Source organism: Vitis vinifera, chromosome 19, assembly GCF_030704535.1.
Source record: "Vitis vinifera cultivar Pinot Noir 40024 chromosome 19, ASM3070453v1".
NCBI classification, from domain to species: Eukaryota; Viridiplantae; Streptophyta; class Magnoliopsida; order Vitales; family Vitaceae; genus Vitis; species Vitis vinifera.
In genome coordinates, this window is record NC_081823.1 from 23,937,239 (window position 1) to 23,963,225 (window position 25,987).

A 25,987-nucleotide genomic window follows, 5' to 3' on the forward strand; every position below is an offset into this window, starting at 1 on the left:
TTTTTGGCTTCTCTATGGGCTTTTTGTTCTAAGGTTTTTAAGGGGATACCTCTTAACGTGTTACAACTTGATTGGTTAGCGGTGTGTAAATAGACCGTTTGCTTATTCTCTCGTTGTATTTCTTATATTTGATTACTTGTAGTCTTATTTTTCTTTGGTGGGAGGATTTCTCATCCTTCTAATTGTACCTTCTTTTTATCAATATATTCCGTTGTCGTTTCCTATAAAAAAAAATAATCCTTTGGCCTGAGTCCAAAATTTAAAACAAGTTTTGTAGGCCCGAAGATGAAGAAGAATCTTGGGATCAACCGATTGCCATAATACACTACATAACTGTGCATCTATCTTCCTCCACTGTACGCGGTCAACCTTAGCGATATCTGCCTCCTGTGTAATCAAGTGATCCTCATATCCTTGACCCATAAACCAAAGTTCAACAGAGGCAGACCAGGAAAGATAATTGTCACTGCCAACCAATTTCTCCGAAGTAATCATAGGAGATCCAGATATAACAGAGGAAAAAATGGAAGTTTTAGTAGCCATATCTACTTATCTAGAGAATGAAGTATATTTGGATCGAAGAGAGCCCTAATACGGCTGTAGATCGCGGTGTGGCACCACTGGAAAGAGAGACGGCTTCAGATCATGGCGTGGCACCACCGGAAAGGTAGAAGAACACTTCCTTAGGCACGTGCAGGGATTAGGATGGAGAAAAAGTAGCCGAAGCTCGCCGGAAAAACTGTTTGGAGGGTCGGCAGAGGCAAAAAACCCCAAAAGAGGTACGTGCAGGGCTCGAATGGCAGAACCAGGGATGAAGAAAGGCTAGTCAGCATCAGGCGAGGCTGGAGGAAGAGGCGTGTGGCCGGGAAAGTCCTCACGCGCCCTCACGCGCTGGCGCATGAGATTCAGTCACCGGACGAAAAATTGCGTGTGGCCGGCACGTGGATGATCTTTTGGTTCCGGTGCCTTCACAAAAGTTGGAGATCTCCTCCAGGCGCTCCTTCTGGTATGGTCGGTGTCGGAAAAAGACATCGCCGGAAAAGTTCGCCAGAAAAGTTCTCCGGAAAAGTTTGCCGGCGGTGAGTGTTTTCTGACGATGATCCGACTAACCAGAAAGTATTGGGAGATGGGGAAGGTGACCGGAATGAAACACGGTCACCGGAAGGTTTCCCGGAGTTGATGACACGGGAAACTGGAAAGAATTAGGTTTTCTCCCTTGGCTCTGATACCATGTTGAGAGAGAGAGAAAGAAGAAAAACCTTAATTCTCATTTATGTAAAATCTACTTACAATTGAGAAATATATATATAGAAGGCTAGGAGTCCTAACTACCATACATGTGACCTATATTAACAAGGAAAGATTATACACTATAAATACATTATATTCAACAAGGCGTTTTAACATGGGAGCAATTATGATAGTACATCTTAACTACAAAGATTACAAATAGGGGATGACATGTTCGAAACAACCTAGAACATAACTCAAAAAATGACATGAATTTTTTCAGGTTTTCATCAAACATAATTGTATCTGTGTCATAACAGTATCAAAGGATATAACCATTCAATAGAAAGGTTGTGTTCAAGTTTGATTTTTCGACCTATCTAACCCGTTTAACCCATTCATTTAATCATTCCAAAATGATGACACAATTATGAACCAAACCCATTTATGACTCTTTTAACCCATGTAAATTTATTATTTTTATAATAGATTATAAAATTTATAAATTCTTTACTAATAATTATAAATATCATATGATTTAAAAATTTTAAATAACTAAGGTATTGTTTGAATACATTTCTTGTTTTCTGTTTTTCAAAATAGAAAATGATAGCAACTCATATATAATACCTTATTCTTTTTAAATAGTTTTTAGAAGTCATTATTAAGATAAGTCTCAGACAGTTTTTTTTACATTTTATATGAGAGTTGCTATCATTTTTTTTATTTAAAAAAAAAAAAAAGTTGAACATGTATCCAAATAAGCACTAAACTAACTAAACCAATTAAAATAAAATTTTTATAATTAAGACAATTACAAAATTATAAACAAGTCTTAATTGAAAGTGTAGTTTATCTTCTCTCTTATAAACATATTACAAATACAAAATTAAATAAAGAAATTAATAAGACTTAAAAAATTTAAAATTAAAACTTAAAAAAACCAAAAATATTTTAAAATAATATTTTATAGATTTAAAATTGTTAAATAGATAAAATAGGTTATAATCCATGTGAATGATTTTAATGGGTTAGAATCATGTCAATGGTTATCTATGTCAATTTGTTTATAACGCGATCCAACCCATTTATTAAAGGGATTACATGGGTCATATTATCGTGTTATCCATGTGGATTAATGGATTGTTCTCAAGTCATGTAAATTTTTAGTATATTTTACCCCAACATGATACAAATCCAACATGATTCATTGCCGCCCCTAATTACAAATGAAAGTTTCTCGAGTTAGTAACAAGAAAATGACTGATTCTCAAACTTTTGAAGGGGCCATATACAAATTTTGAAGACATCAAAATTTAAGTTCTTAAATATTTTAGGTTTCTTTTGGGAATATTTTTGAAAACTCTTCTTAAAAAAGGTTCTCAATTATTTTCAAGAACAAAATTTTGTTTGAAACCTCTAATATGAAAAACAATTTTCTCAACTTATTTTTCATGAAGGTACTACACACTTACATACAATGGAAAAGTTTTTAAAGTATTATCCATATTTTTAATTGTTACTTTTAACACTGTACAAAAAATAACAAATAGCAATTAAATTTTTTTCTAAAAAATAACTTATTTTCAGAATAAATTATCAAAAAACTGTTTTCTATTAGAAGTTTGCCAAATGTGTTTTCCAAGTTAGAAAACTGTTTTTAAAACCTATAAAAAAAATTAGAAAATGGTATTTTGTTTTAAAGAAAAGAAAACTGTTTTTAAGAACAAAAAATGTTTTCAAGAACAGTTTTCAAATAAGATTTTTATTTTTGTCATGCCCCCACATATGTTCATCCCCGCAGACAATAATTGCAAAAGTTTGAATGAAGTCATGGTGCAGCCGGAAACTGTTAACAGTCTTTTATCACGTCACTATTGCAGTGGTGATATAACATTCTTTACAACAAGTGATACTCAACGTGAGAATTGAATTATGTTCATTTCTCCTTATTGCCATTATTAATCTACCACTGGAAGTTAACAATAAAACCTATAGTGACATTGCATTGTGAAATAGTACATGACAATCATTATCTAAAAGAAAGCTAAAAAAAAAAAAATATACCATTCTTTACAACAAGTGACACTCACAATACTTTAAAGTTGCAAACTATCCTAAATAATATAAGAATTATCACCCTATTTTAGGAACTTTGGTATTGTATGCAAATGCAGTGTCCTAACTAGCCATACAAAGTATAAAAAGAACAGCTACAAACCATGTGAACTTCTGGTAAACTTTATTAAAGAGGCTTTTTGAGTGGCAACATAAAAAGTGACTGCTTTTTAAGTATTGACAATGGGAAACAAGAGACATTTCTTTAGTACAGGAAAGTTAATACACTAATAAAAAGGATAATTCATTTGCAGTAAGAAACAGTATGAAAATAACCTTCACTTGAATAGGGTATGGACCTTGGTAGATGTACTTGCCCAGATTGATATGGCACTGATACAAAGGAACTCACTATGAAATCAATGAATTTCTGCACATGAAAATGAGAAGAAGAAAAGGAGATGAGATTACATAAAGAACTATGGCTTTGAATTGATACCAAACAGCTATGGAATGAGAAAGAGACAACAAATTCTTTTCCCCCTTTCACGAATCCATCCCCATGCAACCTATGCAACTAAAATAGATGGGCATTGTATTAAAACTTCAAATGACTGAAACTGCTTTATGAATTGTAATCAAGTCTGTAACTCCTTCAGAATATGCTGTAACAGCTCATACTTAAAAGAGAAGAAAGGAAAATATAAATCCAAGAGAATACAATGATTGCAGCACATACCTTGGCATCTTCAAATGTTGACATATAACCAAAGGATACTCTTACAGCTCCAGTTGGTTTCCCATGTATTATGTCGTTATCGTCCCAGCAAACATGGCCAGCCTAAACTCAAAAGAGGCACAGTTGTTAAGGATCTAGGAATACTTACAGAAAAGCAAACAAATGAATACATTGCATTCACATATAATAACTGAAAGAAATCAGCAAAGAATGCACCATACCTCAATATTGGAAAGCAGATCAGAGTGAGACAAGCCCAGATATTTTGCACAAGCACCAGGATTGCAAAAGCATCCTGTCTAAAGAACAGCAGAAAAAAAATGTATGATGTAAAGGCTCTATCAGATCATGAAGTACATTCACCAATTTAATTCTTATCCCCTCAGATTACAACTGATTTGCCTTTAAGTACATACCTAAGAATGCATGCAAACACTGTGAACAAAAATACAATAGTGTAAATATTTGAAAACACTCGAGCAGTTTTCCATGCTTACGAGGGAGAATCTATCCAGCCAGGTGGGCCTGAAGATTTAACCATCGACATAAATAAATATATTTTCTTGCTAATTCTAGTAAATTATTATGCTGTGAATGCTACAAAAAAGACAAAAACAGGTTTTTGGTGTGTTTGATGGTACAAATTTCAAGCCACTGGATGCAGCTTGCTATCTTAATCATCAAAACTCCTGTTTCTTAATAAGGTTTAGTATGATTTCTTTTAGAGGAGCACTTCTTTCAGATGAAATCAATTCAATCCTCAAACACTTCATTTTTGTTGAGAAAATCTCCTATTAAAGAATTGGGAAAATGAAAGAAAATTAAGAAAAAACTAGAAAATTAATAATTTTATTAACTTGAGCAGACACCTAACAATTTTCTTAACAGAGAACGAAAACAATAACTACTCTTTAGCTTGTAACATTGAAGATTCACTTCTGGATTTCAAAGGTTCCTTCAGGAAATTCCCTTCATTATAAAGCATGTAATAAAAAATTAGGAAAAACTCCTATCTTCCATTGTGCTGATAAGGAGAGTAGTCTCCTCATTGTTTTCAGAAGCTCCCTTTTCTTCCAGATGAATGAGACCTATTATTTAGCACATATACAATTAACCTATGCTGAGCCCATTTGGGCCGTATTGAATATCCCCAACTGAATTCCCTATCACAGCTTCACAGAACCAGCTCAAGTTAAAAAGGTGCCTCATGATGTTCCAGTGGATCACTCATAGCTTTACAGAACCACTCTCTATTCACATAGTGCGATAGTTAGGACTAAGCGCTTCGTACAATCTTTTCAGCTATACCAAGTCATTGGTATTGACCTTCTTGTTAGCCATTAGCCACACAAAGGCTTTGATCTTAGATGGGACTTTAAATTTCCAAATGAATTTTGCTAGGAGGAAAATGAACAGGATCTCAGGTTTAAAAAGAAAGATTTTATTGAAAATAGGTCAAAAGAAGATAATGACCAAGCTCTCTTATCAAGGATGGAGGATGACAGGTACATGTGAGAGAGGGAGGACATGAGCCTTTCAAAGTCCTCTATTTCCAAATTAGTGATGTTATGACGAAAGGTAAGGTTCAAAGAAAAAGGAAGACAAATACTAATGATAGATGAAATAGAAGAATTTCTAATTGTCACAACTCAGAAAAGATTTGGAAATTGAAGGCATAGAGGTTGATCCCACTACCACAAGTATTCCTAAAAACGAATCCTTGCCCCATCACCTACCACAAAACAAGTGTATCTAGAGAAATCTTGAAAGACCAATGTGCAATGGCCTTCCAAGGGGATCAATGTGACCATTTGACTAGAATATTGGCATCCCAACCATTGGGATGAAATCCATAGATACTCAAAATTACCTTATCCCAAAGAGCATCACTTTCCTTTAGAAACCTCCAAAGCCATGTCATTAAAGGGAGCTCTATTCCTCAATGAAATCTTTTCAAACCCCAAACTCCCTTCCACCTTAGGCTTGCACACAAAGTTCCAACTTATGATTAAAGTGAAAATAAAAATGCCCTAGCAATATGGCGAGGGCATCAATAGGGGATCATTAAAGTGAAACACACAAACCCAATTCCTTATTGGCTCCAAACCCAAATATAATAAGAACAACAACAGCAAATCTAAATCAATACATCCCTAAACATGTATTGCTTCTCCAATCAAATTTTTAGGACGACCTAAACTCAATTTATAATGATGTTGTGGTCATTAAACTAAGTGTTAGTCATCTTGGCATACATAGTTGGTCTACAACCTAACAGCTTAAACTTGGTAGTTAAATTGGAAGCCTAACAAGGTATCCATGCCTTAATTTTCAGGAGATCATAAATTCAATCACCATTACTTATTTATTCCCCCATTTACTAAACCATGTGCAAGCCGCAACTTCATGTGGGGAAGAGAATTAATGCTATTAATCTTGAGTGTAATTCAACTCAAACATTTTTCATCCATTACATAACAACTAAAACCATAGATCAAACAAAGATGATAAATAAGATCTCACTGAGTCCATGTTCTACATCTGGAAAGATTTCATCTAGGCAATCTTGGAAATAGAAGATTCAGCAGCACTATCATCATACATATCAAAAGATCTGAAAAATCTTCTCAAGCCTGAAATTGAACATAGCTAGCACAATTTGCTACCAACATATCCTCATCACAGCTGGTTTTGACTTTTACAATATAGTCAGACCTTCACCTACTTATACAGCAAAAACTTAAGCTTTTCCATCTTCATGGATGAATGGTTAGACCCCAGTCCCTTCCCCATTTTGATACTTGTTAAAGAGTTAGAGTAATTATTTGGTAAGGGGTAGTTCATCCATTTTGTTCACCTTCGGTTCTAGATATGAGATCCTGGTCTTTATCTCCTTCAGGATTTTTCACAGTCAAATCATTCTTTCTTGTCTTATCTCAATATTCTGATTCACCTCCAGTTTTTCCTACTAAGTTCGTCTAGAATTCTCAAGTCCCCTTCAAAGTCAAGTCCTTTGTCTGGTTGGTGGCTCACAAGAAGGTTAATACTAATGACTTGCTACAATTGAGAAGACCCTACAAAGCACTTAGTCCCGACATTTGTAAGTTGTGCATGAAGCATGGAGAAACAGTAGATCACCTTTTTTTCCATTGCTCTTTGACGATGGGGATTTGGCACAGATTATTTCAATTAGCAAAGATGGATTGGGTCCCCCCAAGGAGCATCTCTGACATGCTATCTACTAATTTTAATGGTTTTGGATCTTCTAAGAGAGGAATTGTTTTATGGCAAGACGCGTGCATCGCTTTAATGTGGGTGGTGTGGTGGGAAAAAAATGCAAGGATTTTTTAGGATAAAGCAAGGAATTCAGAGTATCTTTGGGATTCTATTCATTTTCTAGCTTCTCTTTGGGCTTTTTGTTCTAAGGTTTTTAAGGGGATACCTCTTAACATGTTACAACTTGATTGGTTAGCGGTGTGTAATTCCAATGGGTTGGTCTAACTAGAGTGTTTGCTTGTTTTCTCTTTGTATTTTCTTATATTTGATTACTTGTAGTCTTATTTTTCTTTGGTGGGAGGATTCCTCATCCTTCTCTTGTACTTCCTTTTTTCAATATATTCCTTTGTCGTTTCCTATCAAAAAAAAATATTTGTAGAAACTATAAAGCAAATATGGGATGCGGTTAAAGAGGTGTACTCTCAAGAAAAGAATACTTCAAGAATCCATCAACTGTATGAACATATTTTTGGGGCAGAGCAGAATGAGAAACCTTTGAGTGAGCACTATGCATTCCAAAAAGAGATGTGGGAGGAATTGAATGTGTATAAACCATTGTTTGCTGATATTGAGGTTCAAAGAAGGAAAAGGGAAGAGTTTCTGATTGCTAAATTTCTTTCTAGACTTGATTTTGAATATGCAAAGGTCAAACATAGTATACTTGCTAGTGAGAAGTTACCATCTCTCAGCAATGTTCATGCACACCTTCAATGCATTGATCTACAGTATTTTTCATCTGGGAATAATATTAAGAATACTTCTGCACTTGCAACCACAGGACAAGGTAGAGGTGGTCTCCTATTCAAAGCTGAGGCCGAGGTTTAGAAGGAGGTAGAGGGAGAGGTAGAGGTAGAAGTGACAAACAATGCTCACATTGTGGTAGGACTAATCATACCTCTAATAAATGTTGAGATACGTTTGGTCGTCCTACATGGGCTAATCAGGTTGCCTCCTCTTTTGATGATGGAGTTGATGATCCTACTCTTGTTCAACCTACAGATGGTAGTAGGTAGTCTATTACCTTTTCTTAAGATGATAATAACAAATTGGTGCAACAATCCTCACAGATTTCTTTGCCAATCCAACATCCGTGTTGCTACTGCCACCTTAGCACATTTGGATACACATGGATACACATGCTCTTCTTACTCCTGGTTAGTCTTCGATTCTGAAGCTTCTTGTCATATCACTAGAGAGTCCTCCAAATTTATTCAATTAACCAAGGCGTCTAACACACCCTCAAACCTTCTCATTATGCTTTTCAAGATATCCATACAAAGAGGATGATTGGTGGAGGGCTCGGGCCAGATGGACCTTATTATCTCAATGGTCAATCTATATTCCAGTCTCATGGTAGAAAGATGTCAAATGTTGCTGCTCTCTTTTCATTTGTTACACCTTTCTAACAGCATTACATATTAGGTCATGCCTCTTTTGAACAATTATATTCATTGGGATTGTATCTAAAGTTGTCCAATAAGCTTGAGTGTATGTCATTTGAACTTGGCAAACATCATAGGTCATCTTTTCCATCTAGAGTTAATAATAGGAGTATGAGTCCTTTTTCTTTAATTCATTTCGATGTTTAGGGTCCTCATCGCATCCCTAAATGTCCAAGGGTTTAGTTACTTTATTAGTTATATTGATAATTGTTCTTCAATCACTTGGATATATTTACGTAAAGAAATGTCTAAAGAACCTCATGAATTTAAGCTTTTTATCAAGGAATAAAATATTTGTTTGGTATTTCGATTAGTGTTCTTTAAACTAATAATGCCCTTGAATATAATTATAGTTCTCTTTCCTCTTTTTGTACTAAAAATGGAATTATCCACCAATTTTCATGTGTTTATACATTACAACAGCATGGAGTTGCTAAAAGGAAAAATTGTCACTTATTGGATGTTGCTCGTGCTATTATGTTTCACATGAAAGCCCCAAAATCTTATTGGAGGATGTTATTTTGATTGCATGTTATTTGATAAATTGGTTGTGTTATTTCCTAAACGTTCCTTATTTTCTTTCCCTCCCAAAGTTTTTGGATGTGTTTGCTTTGTTCATAATTTTTCTCCAAATAAAGACGAGTTTGATACTCAATCTATCAAATGCGTATTTGCATGATATTTTAGAATTTAGAAAGGATACAAATATTTTAATCTTGTGCCTTATAAATACTATGAGTGTTTAGCTAGGATGACAATTCCGAACAAAATTCCCAAGTGTCCCCTAACTCGGTTTTCCAATTCCTCTTCGAACTACTTGACCTTCGAAGATTAAGACTTTGCTAAGAGACCAAGGTATGTAGTAAAGTGTGTGGTCATTGAATGTGAATCAACCCTATTTTTCATCTTTAAAAGAGTTAAGAAAGCTGGGAGAATTTTTTTTGTAGAAAGGCTTTTGTTCCCCTGTTTCTAAATCGATTCAGGTGCAAGGATGGATCAATCCAACTAACCTGTTTTTAAGATCAATTTTCAGCCCTTGGATTAAGGGTTTCATTCTCATTTAAAATAAAATTTCTCCCATTTCTGGAAGGGGTGACTGCATCAACCATGAGAGAGTTTTTTCTTTCCTCACCATTTTGAGGGTGTTTGCCTATTAAGAAAATCTCATCCAAGTTTTCCAATTTTTTTTTTTTAATGGATTTTCTGAAAATGAATATGGGTTGATTTTTGAAACATCCATCTCTCATTCTCTTGGTTTTGTGCAAAAACCCATTTTCTTCTTGTGTGAATTCAAGAAGAGGTCGAGGTCGAGCTTGATGCAGACTCCAAGTGTGCTCTGAAAGAAGAAGGTGAGAAGCTGAAAGTGAAGGTACTGATTAAGTGGTCCGGGAAGGATTGGTTGGCTTGAATTAGGTAAAACCTTGTATTCAGTTTTTATTCTTCATAGTGGATGTTTTTGATCGGTAGTAGGCCTGTGGTCTTTTATCTCTTTGGAAGTTTTCCACGTTAAAATCCTATGTCAATTGTTTCTTTCTCTCACTCTACTCTTTGATTTATTTTCAATTCTTGATATCATTGGATACTTGGGCATATATGTTGAATGGAAAATATATGAGCTGAAATAAGTGTGATTATCCATGGAAATATCTTCAATTATTTTTCTGTTCATTTTAGTTAATGATATCTTGTAGTGAACTGAAATGAGTTAAAAAGATAATTGTTCTTTTGAATAAATTTTGAAGAGTGTTGAAGCATTTGCATGTGAATTGGATTTATAAATTGTTGGGAGAGTGTTAGTGCATACATACTTGCTTGTGGATGCTATGCTTTGTTGAAAAATTGTTGGAAGAGAAGTTTATTGACATTGAAAAATCCTAAGGTTAGGTAATCTTTGTTGGGAAATTTTTTTATAGTTCAAAAACACCTATTCACCACCCCCCACCCCTCCCCTCTAGGTGTAGTCCATTATTGAGATTCACCTTTCAAATACTTTATTAGTGTTGATGTAACATTCTTTGAGACCATGTCTTATTTTTCTAATCATGTTTTATAGTTAGAAAATGACTTATTTCAATCCAAGTTTCTTCCTCTTCTTGCTATTATTGATACTTCCCTATCTAAGACTGACAAATCATTACAATTGTATCAACTGAAAAGACTGGCTAGAGACAGTGAAGCAAATCAAACTTAATCTCTACCTCCTCCGAATTCGTTAGTGGATGACCCTATACCACCACCTATTTTTGTTCCCTAAATTCTCAATAAGTCAAACCTCCCTATTGCACTCAGGAAAGGTAAATGTGATCGTACTCACCATCCTCTTACTCATTATGTATATTTTGCTAACCTCTCCCCCACTTTTTGCTCTTTTTCCCATGCCTTGTCTTCTATTTCCATCTCTAAGTCTTGTCAAGAAGCTCTAAACCATACTAAATAGAAGAAGGTCATGAAATAAGAGATGCATGCTCTCCTAAATAAAGGTGCATGGGAACTCGTCAATTTCCCTCAAGGAGAGGATGTTGTAGGTTGTTGCTAGGTTTTTACTATTAAGTATCATCTAGATGAGACTATAGAACGATTAAAGGCTCAATCAATTGCTAAGGGGTATATTCAAACTTATGGTGTGGACTATTTTGAGACTTTCTCTCTTGTTGCTCGTCTTAATCCAGTACATATTTTGATTTCCTTAACTATTAATTTTGGGTGGCGTCTACATCAATTAGATGTGAAGAATGCATTCTTGTATGGTGAATTGAGTGAGGAAGTTTATATGGAACAAGCACTTGGGTTTATTACTTAGGGGGAGTTAGGAGTTTGAGTCTGAAAACTAAATAAGGCTATTTATGAATTAAAGTAATCTCCTTGAGCTTTGTTTGATAAATGGAGTTCTATTCTTCTATCGTTTGGTTTTAGAAGATGTAATTCTGACCACTCAGTATTTATTCTCAAGAGGAAAACTTACATAGTAATACTCATTATATATGTGGATGATATTATTGTTTTTGGTAGTGACATTACAAGTATTGAAGAAGTAAAAGATTACTTGAAAAAAACCTTTTAGACAAAGGATCTTGGATTATTGCGATACTTCTTGGGCTTTAAAGTTGCACATGGTAGAGATGAGATTATTTTGTCCCAAAAGAAGTATGTATTAGATTTGCTTAATTAAACCAACATGTTAGGAGTAAAGCCAAGTTCAACTAATACTCCTATGGAGAAAAATGTGAATCTTGATGGAGATTATGGCCTTGTGCTCTCAGATAAAAGAAGATATTGGAGTCTTTCAAACAAGCTCATTGATTTGACAGCCACTAGACTTGACATTACGTTTCTAGTTAGTATAGTGAGTCAGTTCATGGAAGCAAGGATAAAAATATCGATTTTGGCGAATATGTCGATAGCTCAATTTTATGGACATATCAGGAAATATCAATGGATATTTTGACATAAAATATTGGTGGGACAAAAATTGATCAAAACTCATGGAAATGTTGGGAAAGGTTTCAAAAAATGATAAAAGAAAAAAATAATAAACATATTAAGGTTGTTTTGTTAAAGAAGTTGATATATGTATGATATAAGTTGTGACATTCAACAATAATATTCATAACTTGAAAGCATACTTTATACACATCTATCTAATTTAGATGTATTTAGTGATATAAAAGAAATGATGATACATGTATCACTTTTTTTTTTTTTTTTTAAATGTTGATAATTTTATTTATAAATTTATATTTATTTTGTATTTATTTATTACACAAAAGATACAATAATTAAAATTTATTTATTTAATAGACAAGAAAGCAAAGCTGTATTAAAAAGAGTTGCCAAAAGAGCGGCCCAAAATATACAAGAAACAAACCTCCCACCACCATAAAGGCTCAAACAGGAGAAATATCTACCAAAGAAAGGGGTAGAGCCTCAACAAGAGCTCAACCAATCAAAGAAACTCACTAAAGGTAGAGGGCAATCATCTCTAAACAACTTAGACTCTGATCAAAGAAAGCAAATGAAAGCACTTTTTAGCCTTTGGATTGAAAGCACCTTGTCATTGAAAGCAATTCTATTCTTTGCCTTCCAAACCATCTAGAAGATGCATAAGGGGCCTGCACCCGAAACCTTCTTGTGCTTTTTGCCCACAAAAGAACCATGTCACCCCAAAATTGTCTCTCTAACCAACGAGGGAAGCACCCAAGACACCTTAAAAAGCATAAAGAGTAGCTCCCATAAATCCCTTTTCTTTTCACAATGGATAAGGAGTTGACCTTTGGATTCTTCATGCAATTGGAAAAAGTAACACCTATTTGCTAAAGACCATCCTCTTCTGTGAACTTGATCCAAGGTTAGAGTTTTATCCCATGCTACCCCCCACATAAAAAAGCTAACTTTAGACTATACCCACGAATTCCAAATTCCCCTCATTAGAAAAAACCCAAAACCACCTAACTCTAAAGCATTCTAAAGACACTTAATTGTAAACTTGTCACTCTCTTTCCAAAGCATTGTATCTTCCGCATCCTTACACTCTTCCCATGCAAACATGCCAAAAATCTCATCATGCAATCCACCTTCCAATCATTGAAAGGTCTAGTGAAGCAAGGATAAAGTGTGCGAGGTTATCAATTGTAGAGTCTCTTTTCCTGTGGGCAATAGGAGGACGGTAAAGTTTTAGAAGGATACATGGTGAATGGAGATGAACCTTTGTGTGTATCTTTTTTCTTCTTATTTGCCATAGCTAGTTCGAAAGAAAAGTGAGTGATGGATTTGTGGAATCAGAGATGCCCAAAAGAGTTAAGCTAAGAACTTCAATGAATCACTGCATATTTGGTATTTAGGGATACTTATGTACTTCGTTATTCTGCTGTTAATAATTATTGGTCAGTTAGAGGCAAGAAAAGAAGTATGGGAAGGACCTTGAAGGTCTCAGTGGAGAGGAAGACATTCTGGGTTAGCTTCGAGGGAGGAATCGGAGGAAGATGGTGTTCAATAACAGAGCACAGTAAAGGCTTTGCCTTCGTCCTTGGTTTTGAGAAGGAAGAGGTTAGTTGGTTGATAGGACAATTGACAAAGGCCATTGAGATGAAGATTGTTATGGGTTTCAACAGAAAATTTAGAGGAAAGAACAGTGTTCATCTATTGGAGGTTGGCTTCAACGAGCATGGCAGGTGTATAAGATTATCAGAATTTGCATCCAGAAGGAAGTCAACCTTTCTGGTAATACCTAAGGGGGACAATGGCAGGGGATGGGAACTTTTGAAGGAAGCGTTGTATTCAATGCTGGTGGTCCCCTCCTCGGGTTTTGACGATAAAGGTAGGCAGAGCAGGGAAGGAAGGAATCTGCACAAATTCGCGGGTCCCTTGCAACGGTCCTTTGCGAATGTAGTCAGTGAAGAAAGACCGAGGAGAGGCGGCCTTGTATCTGTAGGGAGATGGGCGAGGGCCGTGGTGTGTGAATGTCAAGATGATTCTGTTAACTGGGACGAGGTTGGTCGGGCTTTGGCGAGAAGGTTAGGGCACAAAGGCGTGGTGACAGTGATTCCATTCGCCGGAGGAAAAGCATTGTTTTTTGTAGAAACCTTAGAGGAGGCTGTAACACTACACGAGTCAAGGTTCATCAAGATTAAAGGAGGAAATACAGTCCTGTTGAGAAAATGGTCGCCAAAGGAAAACTCTGAAATAGAGGGGAAATTCAAGGAAGATTGGATTGAGTTAAGGGGTTTACCATTCCATTTATGGTCTGACGTTCACTTGAAGAAAATCATGGAGCAATGGGGGACGGTGACAGAGATAGATTGGCGTACACTGAAAATTTTTTATCTAAGCAAAGCTAGGGTGAGAGTAGTTATGAAAGAAAGATCGGTGCTTCCCGCTTTGATTGAGGTGGTAGACGGGGGTTGGGACTTCACAGTCTCAGTTACAGTGGTAGGGAAAGAAGATGGCATGCAGGCTAGAAAAATGGGTGAGTTAACTCGGCATTTGGCTGAGGCTCACTCAGGGATAGCTGGCAGAAGGAGGGAAGTTGAAGATAGATCAACGGCTGGAAAGGTGTCCTTGGCTGGGGCAGTTGACAGACTGATCGAGTGGAGAGAGGGTCAAAAGGCTGGAAATGCTCCCGGGAGGACACGTGGAACGAAGTGGACAGAAGAGGGAAACAGCTGGCCTCCTACGTCTTTTAATTCAAAATTTAAAAGTCTGGAGGCAGGTGGTGTTGGGCCAAAGCAGGAGGGCAAGGTCAAAGCCCAGTCAAATCTCATGGATGAGATCTGGGCCTCCAAACATTTGTCAAGGGCCCAATATTTCAGTAAGCCCAGGCCTATGTCAGAAAATGATGTGGGCCGGAAGAGGGAAGCCCCTGGGAGAGGCCCGATCCAGCAGATGGGCCAAGAGTCGGGGGGTAAGCAAAACAGATCGTGGAAGGGCCCGACACACAGGGCTTCTCACGCTGCAAAGGGGAAGGCGAAGGTAGGTTACGATGACTCTGAACTTCAACGGAGGGAACCCACGGTGATGCGTGGTTCAAAGAAGTTGTGGAATGTCCTACTTCCGTCAAGCTCTGAAAGCCGACAAGGAGATCGAAGCCGAGAAAAGCCAGTTACGACTGAGAGATCGCCGACAGGTAGCGATTCTCTTTCAGTGGAAGAAGGCGCCGAAGTGGGATCTATTTTGTTTCAAGGGGGTTCCGAGGAAGGAATGACACCGACGGAGGAAATCGAGGAACAAAGGAATACTCCTAGGGTTCCTTTTATGTCAAAAGAGAAGGAGAGAATGCGCAATAATGCTATAGGAGAAGACGGAGAAGGTGTTAAGGGCTTTGTGGGTTATTCTCATAGTGGTTCTTCAGTCGCGGACCATCCTTCTTATCACGAGAACAGAGAAAAAGGGCTTATCTTTGGGGGGGACTACGGATTGACGAAAGTGGGAACTTTCCAGGTTTCTGTTCATCTTTCTCCTCAGCCTTCTCTGCCTTTACGATATCCCTTTTCTGGTGTGGCTCCTCCACACCAGAGTCCTTTTGAACCCGATTCTTCCATTTCAGCCTTTCATTCCCAGTTTCCTATGAAAAACCGAGTGTTAACTGAAAATTGCTTAAAAAAAAAGAGACGATGGGGATCATCGTCTTGGGTATGCTGGCAATCCTAATCATGTTGGAGTGGAGTCCCAGATGGCTGGAATGAATCTGATGTCAGAGAGCCTTAACTATGATATGACCAATTCCAGCCGCCTCATGGGGTCCCTATTATGGGAGCAGTAAGCAAGGGAGTCTCAGATTTCTCCCAGACGAGTGGATTCCATATAGAAGGTCTTTCCCCTAGCAAGATGGCTAAAGTCTGTGAAGTCTTGAGTTCCTTGGATATTAAGGTGTACTCAAGACGAAAGAACAGAATTGCCATAGGCAATTGAGATTTGGTGGTGATGGTCTGGTTTTAGGGGCAGTGAGGTGTTTTTATGAAGATCATAAGTTGGAATATAAGGCGGTTGGGTTCTAGGACAAAGAGGAGGGTGGTTAAGGATTTTCTGCGGCTTCAGAATCCGGATGTAGTGATGTTTCAAGAAACAAAAAGAGAGGTGTGCGACAGAAGGTTTGTAGGTAGTGTCTGGTCGGTCAGGAATAAGGAGTGGGCTATTCTTCCGGCGTGCAGGGCTTTAGGAGGGATTTTGATCATTTGGGACTCAAAAAAAATGAGAGGTGAGGAGGTGGTAATTGGTTCCTTTTCCGTCTCAATCAAGTTCTTGTTGGATGGAAGCGGACCATTGTGGTTGTCTGCAGTCTATGGTCCAAATAATCCATCAATTAGGAAGGAGTTTTGGGTGGAGTTGTCAGACCTTTTTGGTCTTACTTATCCATCATGGTGCGTTGGAGGAGACTTCAATGTGATTAGGAGAAGATCAGAAAAACTGGGGAGATCTAGAGTCACTTCCAGCATGAGGGATTTTGATGGTTTTATAAGAGAAAGCGAATTACATGATCCCCCATTAAGGAATGCCTCTTTTACTTGGTCAAACATGCAGGAGTTACCGGTGTGCAAGAGATTGGATCGGTTTCTCTATTCAAATGAGTGGAGCTTTCCTTCCCTCAAAGCCTTCAAGAAGTTCTTCCTAGATGGACATCAGATCACTGGCCGATTGTCTTGGATACTAATCCGTTCAAGTGGGGACCAACACCTTTTAGGTTTGAGAATATGTGGTTGCAACATCATAATTTCAAAGAGAGCTTTAGCAGTTGGTGGAGAGAATTTGAAGGAAATGGTTGGGAAGGTCACAAGTTCATGAGGAAGTTACAATTTGTTAAGGCAAAATTGAAAGTTTGGAATAAGAATACTTTTAGAATGCTTAACGAAAGGAAAAAAACCATTTCGGATGAAATAGCTAACATAGATGCCATTAAACAAGAAGGGGCTCTCTCTTCTGATCTTGCAGCTCAAAGAGCTATAAGAAAAGGGGAGTTAGAGGAGCTAATTTTAAGGGAAGAAATTCATTGGAAACAAAAAGCTAAGATAAAATGGGTTAAGGAAGGGGATTGTAACTCAAAGTTGTTTCATAAAGTGGCTAATGGGAGACGTAACAAGAACTTCATCAAACTCTTGGAGAATGAAAGAGGTTTGGTGTTGGACAGTTCCGAGAGCATCACAGAGGAGATATTACTATATTTCAAAAAGCTCTACTCGTGTCCTCCTAGGGAGTCATGGAGAGTAGAAGGTATTGATTGGTCCCCTATTTCAGAAGAGAGTGCATCTAGGTTGGATTCCCCTTTTGCCGAAGCAGAGATCTTTAATGCCATCTTTCAGTTAGATAGGGATAAGGCGTCGGGGCTTGATGGTTTCACCATAGCAGTATTTCAGGACTGTTGGGATGTGATCAAGGAAGACTTAGTGAGGGTGTTTGCAGAGTTTCACAACAGTGGGATTATTAATCAAAACACTAATGCTTCCTTCATAGTCCTTTTGCCTAAAAAGAGTCAGTCAAAGAAGATTTCGGATTTTAGACCTATCAGTCCGATCACTTGTCTATATAAGATAATAGCAAAAGTTTTGTCAGGGCGTCTAAGAGGAGTTCTACAAGAGACCATCCACTCCACTCAAGGTGCCTTTGTACAAGGGAGACAAATTCTGGATGCAGTTCTTATAGCCAATGAGATTGTGGATGAGAAAAAGCGATCAGGGGAGGAGGGAGTTGTGTTCAAGATAGACTTTGAAAAGGCTTATGACCATGTGAAATGGGATTTCTTAGATCACGTGTTGGAGAAGAAGGGTTTTAGTCCTAGATGGAGGAGTTGGATGAGAGGTTGTCTGTCATCGGTTTCTTATGCTATTCTAGTGAACGGTAATGCTAAAGGATGGGTCAAGGCAGCTAAAGGTTTAAGACAAGGTGACCCGTTATCCCCTTTCCTATTCACTATTGTTGCAAATGTGTTGAGTAGAATGCTGTTGAAAACTGAGGAAAGAAATTTTCTAGAGGGCTTCAGGGTAGGTAGAAATAGATGTAGGGTGTCTCATCTGCAATTCGCAGATGATACTATCCTATTTGCTAGCCCTAGAGAGGAAGAAGTGCAAACTCTTAAGAGTTTATTGTTAGTGTTTGGTCAAATCTCTGGGCTTAAGGTCAATCTTGACAAGAGTAATCTTTTTGGCATCAACCTTGATCAGAATCATCTTTCTAGGTTAGCGTTGCTGCTTGATTGCAAGGCTTCAGATTGGCCTATTCTTTATCTGGGTCTTCCTTTGGGAGGGAACCCAACTGCTTGTGGATTTTGGGATCCAGTGATTGAGAGAATCTCTAGGAGATTAGACGGATGGCAAAAGGCTTACTTATCTTTTGGTGGTAGGATAACTCTCCTACACTCTTGCCTTTCCCATATCCCAAGCTACTTCCTTTCTTTGTTTAAGATTCCAGCTTCAGTGGCTGCAAAAATAGAGAGGTTACAAAGGGACTTTCTATGGTCAGGGGTTGGGGAAGGTAAAAGAGATCATCTTGTTAGGTGGGAAGCAGTATGCAAGCCGAGGATTATAGGAGGTTCGGGGATTGGGAAGATTCCTTTAAGGAATCGTGCTCTTCTAGGGAAATGGTTGTGGAGGTTCCCTAGGGAGAGTACATCTCTTTGGCATCAAGTCATTCTTAGCATATACGGGACACACTCAAATGGTTGGGATGCCAATACTATAGTCAGATGCTCACACCGCTGTCCTTGGAAGGCCATAGCACAAGGCTTTCAGGATTTTTCCAAGTATACTCGGTTTATCGTAGGAGATGGGGAAAGAATTCGCTTTTGGGAAGATTTGTGGTGGGGGGACCAAATTTTAAAAGACCAATATCCAAGACTATTTCGAGTAGTAATGGATAAAAATATTCCAATATCTTCAATCCTTGGTTCGTCTCGCCCTTTCTCATGGAACTTTAATTTCCGTCGTAATCTAACCGATTCTGAGATAGAAGATCTAGAGCGCCTCATGCACTCTCTAGATTGTATGAACTTATCCACTTCCACTTCAGACGCGAGATCATGGTCCTTATGTTCTTCAGGTTTGTTCACAGTCAAATCTTTCTTTACAGCCCTGTCCCAAATGCCTGATTCATCTCCATTTTTCCCCACCAAGTTTGTTTGGAAATCTCAAGTCCCTTTCAAAGTTAAGGCCTTTATCTGGCTTGTGGCACATAAGAAGGTGAATACCAATGACTTGCTACAATTGAGGAGACCCCACAAAGCTATTAGCCCTGACATATGTAAGTTGTGTATGGAACAAGGAGAATCAGCAGATCATCTCTTCCTTCATTGCTCAGTTACGTTGGGGTTGTGGCACAGACTTTTTCAGCTAGCCAAGATGGATTGGGTTCCTCTGAAAAGCATTTCAGACATGATGTTCATCAATTACAAAGGATTTGGCAAGTCCAAGAGAGGGGTAATTCTATGGCAAAACGCGAGTATAGCGTTAATCTGGGTTGTGTGGCGTGAAAGAAACGCTAGGATATTTGAGGACAAGGCTAGGAATGCAGGGAATCTTTGGGATTCCATTCATTTCCTTGCGTCCCTTTGGGCGTTTTGTTCAGCGGGTTTTAAGGGCACCCCCCTTAACGTACTACAACTTGATTGGCTATCAGTGTGTTGTTCAAATAGTTCCATTGGGACGGTCTAGTGCTTTGTTATTTTTTCTTGTTGTCTAGTTTTCTTTTGGAGGGAGGATTTCTCATCCTCCTTTTGTACTTCTTTTCTATCAATATATTCTAGTGTGGTTTCCTATCAAAAAAAAACTATGGAATTTCAAACATCCTCCACTCATGCATCCTTGAAGTTAGTTAAATCAAATAAAGAAGGCAAAAACACACCCAACGGATTGTCCCCATACCACTTATTCTTCTAAAATTTCCCCATACAAGTATTAAGATATTTATATTTAGGGTTTATATATATAATGATTATAATGTAAATATATATTAACATATGTTCATTTTGTATTAAAAAACAAAGTTAGCTAGTTGGTATGGAGTAATCTTACAATTGTGCAGTCAAGGGTTCAAACCCTTGCCTCCACTTTCACTTCAATTTATTCTTTTAAGGGAGATGTAATCCACATCAACAAGTGATAACACCGAAAATGGGTATTTAAACTGAAGAGCTAATGAGATGTATTAAGCACGTAAAGCGTGCTAGGCTGAGTTGAGCATGAATGTGGGTTGGGTGCACTGAATTCTAGGTTGAGAAGTGGGCCCAATTCAAAATTTTGAAAAAAAAACCTAAAATGGATGATGTGGTGCCGATTTATCAACGAGTCGTTCAAAATATCACAAAAATATCATTGTATCGTTGATACATTGGTGAAAAATGGCCAATCTTATGGAAATATCATGCTCCTGAAATGTCTCCCCCACTTATCGTGTTGAAGGCTACCAATACACAATATATCAGTGAAATTTCGCCAATCAATCACGACACTTTCATCCTTGCATGGAACCACCCAAGCAAATTCATTGGAAAGTTGTGTGTAGAATCCTAAGATATCTTAAAGGTATTATAGGTATGGGAGTACTCTATAGAAGAAGGTCCACCTCCACCCTTGATGTAGTGAGTTTTTCATATGCAGACTGGACAGGATCCTCAATTGACAAGAGGTCCACCAATGGGTGTACCTTGGTCTGTGGTAATCTAGTTACTTGAAGGAGTAAAAAGCAGAATGTAATAGCTAGATCTAGTGCTGAAGCAAAATACAGGACTATGGCATATACAGTGTGTGAGCTAATGTAAATTCAGGACCTGTTATAGGAGCTTAGATTTTCTCTTTAAAAGCTCATGACTATGTATTGTAATAATCAAACTGCTATTCACATTGCCGGTAACCCAATATTTCATGAAAGAACCAGGCATATTGAAGTGGACTACCATTTTATTAGAGAAATTATGACCAGCAAAAAAGTGTTAACTCCTTGCCTCAAGTCTGAATATCAGTTGGGCGTGTTTACTAAAGCCTTAGGGAGAAAACTTTTTTCTGTTATGTGTTCCAAGTTGGGTCTTAATAATATATATGCCCTAGCTTAAGAGGGGGGGGGTGTTAAAGAGTTATTAGTAGTTATTTGGTAAGGGGTAGTTTAGTCACTTTGTTTTATCTTGTAAAAGTTTATATATATATATGCTCTTTCCTTGAGGAATAAGGCGCTCTTTTCTTTCTCTCATTCAACCATACTTTTTTGCTAAATTGATCTAACTTCAACTAGAGATGAATTCTAAATTGTAACAACAAACTCCTTTAAGATTACATTGTTTACGAGTCCATGCATCACAAGAGTTGAGAAAGTGATGAAGCAAATTAAATCAAATATATAGACTTTGAAGAAGTTATGTCATATTCAAGTAGAATTAATAAGTCAGTTGAATAAGCTAACAGCATTTAACATTCTCAATAGAGAAAACACAAATTTTCAACTTGTCATGCCCAGACAAACAAATAAACAACTAAATGAAAATAAATCTAAAATAAACATTTGTCGAAGTATGCTGACTATTCCATCTAAAACAAGAAAATATAACTAGTTCAGGATATGTGGAAGCTTACCCGTAGCTGAATTCTGGATAGAGAAGCCAATTTTTCCACTTCACGGTATCCAAACCAAGAACCATCTGGTCGTTTCAAGTTGAAAGTTACTATAGGCCCCATTTCATTGCACAACTTCTATAACAGAAAATTTCAAACAGATATTAGGGATTTTAGTAAAACCACATTTTTTTTTTTTTTATGAAGTAATATATTAAAGAACCACAGAAATATAGATTGCATGGAGCAGAAAATGCTTATGCATAAAGCAGCACTTCTATTAAACTCATCCAAAAGATGAACATTCCATATTTCTTAAAGCTTGCTTTCCATTTGCTGCAATTTGGGTGATCTGCTTAGTGAGGAATTGTAGGATTTTTGAGAATACGCACATCTTTTCATCGTTTCAGGACAGAAGGTGCTTCATGACTTTTCTTTGGGCATTTGTGACCAAGGAGTTTGCAGGCATTCCATTTAGTTTGCCCACATTATTTTAGAAGACAACCCCCATCAGGAAGTACATTAATAGCAGGTCAATAGAATATGATTTTTTGCCAGGAAGTATTTTCAGGCAGGGTTCCTGTTTGCTTAACATTTAAAAAGATGTTTTTCCATTCTTCATATGCCTTTCTTATTTAACATCATTTCCATTTTTCATGTTCTAAAAAGAATGAAAAGAAAAAGGTTTTGTCTACAAGAATACATAGAAAATCATATAGAAACTGCAGAGAAAAAAATATCACACTTGAATTTTTATGATTGGGTTAAAAGGACATGAAACTCATTGTCTATTATAAGAAGATTAAAAAATATATGTTTCTCCTTGATCCTTGGCCTTCACCTTACCACTTTTTTCAACAAGGGTCCATAAGAAAATAATTGTATGCACTAACTGGAAGCGTAAGTCAAAAGAGGAGAGTTGTCCATGTTATGGCACAGTATTTGGGCTTGCTCATTTAGCATGGGCTCCTAGAAATATTGTAGATATAATGATTATTGCTTTTAATGGAATTAGAAGTATTTCCAGGGGTGGTGTTTTATTGCAGGTGCTGCACTTTCCATCCTTAAGGTGAGTTTTTAAGATATACAGAAGCCCTTGGAGTCATTATGTGCAGCTGTTCATTGTGGGGTTTCTTTTGCTAGTCTTTAGGCCTCCTTCATATACTGCGTGTGTACTTGGTTGCGCCTTTTAGCGCTTTTTAATATATTTCTCGTATTTACCTATCAAAAATATATATATATATATATATATTATGTGCAGCTGTTCATTACCTCACCTCTTTGGCTCTTTCTAGGTGCCAGTTACTAAAGAGTTTATGGGTACTCCTACAAGTCTTATCATTGCAGATTAATGTTATACTTGTTCTATAGGGAGGACAGGTGAATTTCCAATAAAGTGGGTCAAATTAAATTGGTGTTGCATTCATAGATCATTGAGGCAAAATGGCTAGAGTTGTCCCCAAGTCAGCAGGGACCGAGTTAGCCAATCATGGTCCAGATATTGGCCCAGTTGGGAAGTTCAACAAAGGCGCAATCATTTGACATTAGCAATTTCTTAGAGGAAGTTAACTTGGTCATTACTCTTTCTTGCTTATCTCAGTGGAAGCAAGAGCCTTGGCAATCACATGGTTGGTTGCACAAAATAATTGATCTGTTCAAGGGTATGGATTACAATTCACTTGGATTCCTAGATTAACCAATCAGATAACAAAATGGTTGAGCAACCAAGGTTCCCCACTGCTGAAGGCTATCACACCTGGATCCTTCAATTTCACCCAACATACCTATGTCCATATGATATGACATGGTTGTGGGTATTGGATCCTAGTCGGAACTCCTATTTGATTTTTTTCATTAATTTCCTTTTATTCTTTCAACTATAGTAATAATTACATTTGAGAAAAAGATGAGTAAGCTGAAAATTGAATTTTGTAAGAATATTTGGAAATAAGAGGATGAAAAAGGTATTCGAAGGAAAAATGGAAGCTTTTAAAAAGAATATCTTCACTTCCACTTTATTTTTAACCGATTTTCTTTCATTATGTTGTATCCCAATGCTCATACCTGTTTTTTGGATCCTTTTTATTTGAGTCTCCATATCCTAAAAAATTTGAGTTGCGAAGAATCAGATACCTAGACACACCCATACTTGAACCTAGGCAGCATAGGCTAAAGGCTTTTCTTAGGGATTCATCCATCCCTAAGTAACTAAGTACTTTTCTCTCTCTTTTTTTTTTTTTTTTTTTTTTTGGTTTTCTTAGGTTTCTTTTTTTATCACTAACGAAAGATATATTAATTATGAGAAAAAAAACTCTTTTTGGGTATTCTTATTCTATTTTTCTACTACTCTCCCATGATGTGCTTCCCTTTGTGGCTTTTAAGTTAGGATTGTTCATCCTTCTTTGAATCCTCAATTCATTTTTAATGATTTGTCTGTTTCTTTGAGAGAGAGAGAGAGAAGAAGAGACATTCATACTAGTATTGAAGCACAAACTCATGACTCTGCAGAACAATATTATACTCAGAGGGAGAGAAAGAGAGAGAGAGAGAGAGAGAGATCCATACTAATATCAGAGGCAATGCAGATAGGACACTATTGAAGTGCATAGTCACAATTTGTCTGTGGAATAATATTAGGGCAATTGCATATTATAAGAGAAAAGCCTCTCTTTTGCAAGATGATGGAAACGGATATGGATTGGGAAGGATTGCTGGAGAGAAGAGGAGACTTTATTCTATTTTTATTGACAATGGATAGCAAGCAACTTACCGCTGTCAGAAATTGTGTTCTAACCTGCCTTCTTTTTTCTAGGTTGGAGGAACCTGAAAGATTAAAAGGAGTACCATGCATTGAGTGAATTGGAACTTCACCATAACACCAGCCAGTTGAGAGAAAAGGTAAGGGAAGATGTGAATGATACAGAATTAAGGAAATTTTTTATCCAAACTACTATCTCTTCACCCTATAACCCAGGCTTTCATAAACAAGTTTAGTATTCCCATTATCAAGAAACATTATTGTCAAGTACCCAGTCTTCCCATCTCAAGGTGGTTACATAAAACCTAACTTTTGTTGTTTTGGTTTGGATTCTTGATGAGGAAGAAGATGAATCCTGTATGATGTTGCCTCCCAGTATATACTCTGTTGTATAGAGTCTAATTCTATTGCAATGGACTGGTTAAGTTAATCAACAATATAAAATGATCAATTGAAACTATTCTAACAAACCATGTATCAAATATTTGTGGTGGACTTCCACTCTTCCTTTTTTTACTAAATTTTCAATGCCATATTTTTCAAAATTAATTTTTGAAGAAGGGAAAAAATTTGATTGAGCCATTTAACAATGAAGTGAATATTGGTTTTAAGACATTGGTTCTATGAAACTATTGACCACTTTAATGAGAAAACAAAGAGAACAAAGTCAACTTTTTTTTTATCAAAAACAAGAATTGTATTAATATTATATAAAGATTTCATGAGAGAGATGAGGAATCCTTCTCACAAATATACAAACCTGATCTAAACCACTAAAAACCTCCGTTATACAAGGAGATTTGTATAAAAAGATACATCACAAAAGAATGTACCAGAGAAACCTCTCCTGAAAAAATAGCAAGGCTCCTCTCAATGGTAGCCCAACCCCAGAGGTGTACATACTGCAAGCCAACTGAGCTGAATGATGTTTAAAGGATACTTTGACAAAGATACTTTCACTGATATCAACGTTGGTCAGAAGCATCTAGATATGCTTGCTTTCTTTGTGGGTTGTAGAACTAGCACCCTTGGCCCTTGTCTTATCCATATCTCCCTTCAGGGGAAATTCTAGGGTATCGTTTTTTTGGTGTCTGGTTTTCTAAAGATTCTCTAGTAAGTGGTAGGTAGAAGATGGCTTCTTTTCTTTGGGTATAAAAAATGCTTTTGTCTAGTCCTGTCTCATCCATGTCCCCCCATCTTGTGGGTAGAATGGAAAGAGTTCAATGTGATTTGATTTGGATGATGCTGGAAAACATGAGAAAAATAACCTTACAAGTAGAACTCACTCCTAGGTCAAAATGTGAAGAGGAGTCTGCCCTTACAGGAATCTCTTTTAGAAATATAAATCTTACAGGTAATTGGCTTTGGCAAAAATTAGCCCATTGTGGCAGTGTTTGCAATAGTACATATGGTCTGCAACCAAAATGGTGTAATGTCAACAATGTGGTCATACGGCTTACAC

The 25,987-nt window shown here is 37.0% G+C and overlaps 1 protein-coding gene across 8 annotated transcripts in view; it reads right to left on the reverse strand.

Moving 5' to 3' along the window:
* The window catches only part of LOC100247369 (molybdenum cofactor sulfurase), a 121,374-nt gene that overhangs the window by 55,634 nt on the left and 39,753 nt on the right, over nt 1-25,987 (reverse strand). For all 8 annotated transcript variants that reach the window (XR_009465334.1, XM_059735667.1, XM_010646611.3 and 5 more), the window contains exons 12-15: nt 21,789-21,905; nt 4,249-4,326; nt 4,028-4,129; nt 3,625-3,718 (exon numbers count right to left, since the gene is read on the reverse strand). Coding sequence is in view for 7 of the 8 variants with exons in the window: in XM_059735667.1 (XP_059591650.1) it covers nt 3,625-3,718; nt 4,028-4,129; nt 4,249-4,326; nt 21,789-21,905 (391 nt within the window). In the remaining variant the exon portion in view is untranslated. The remainder of the gene's footprint in view (nt 1-3,624; nt 3,719-4,027; nt 4,130-4,248; nt 4,327-21,788; nt 21,906-25,987) is intronic.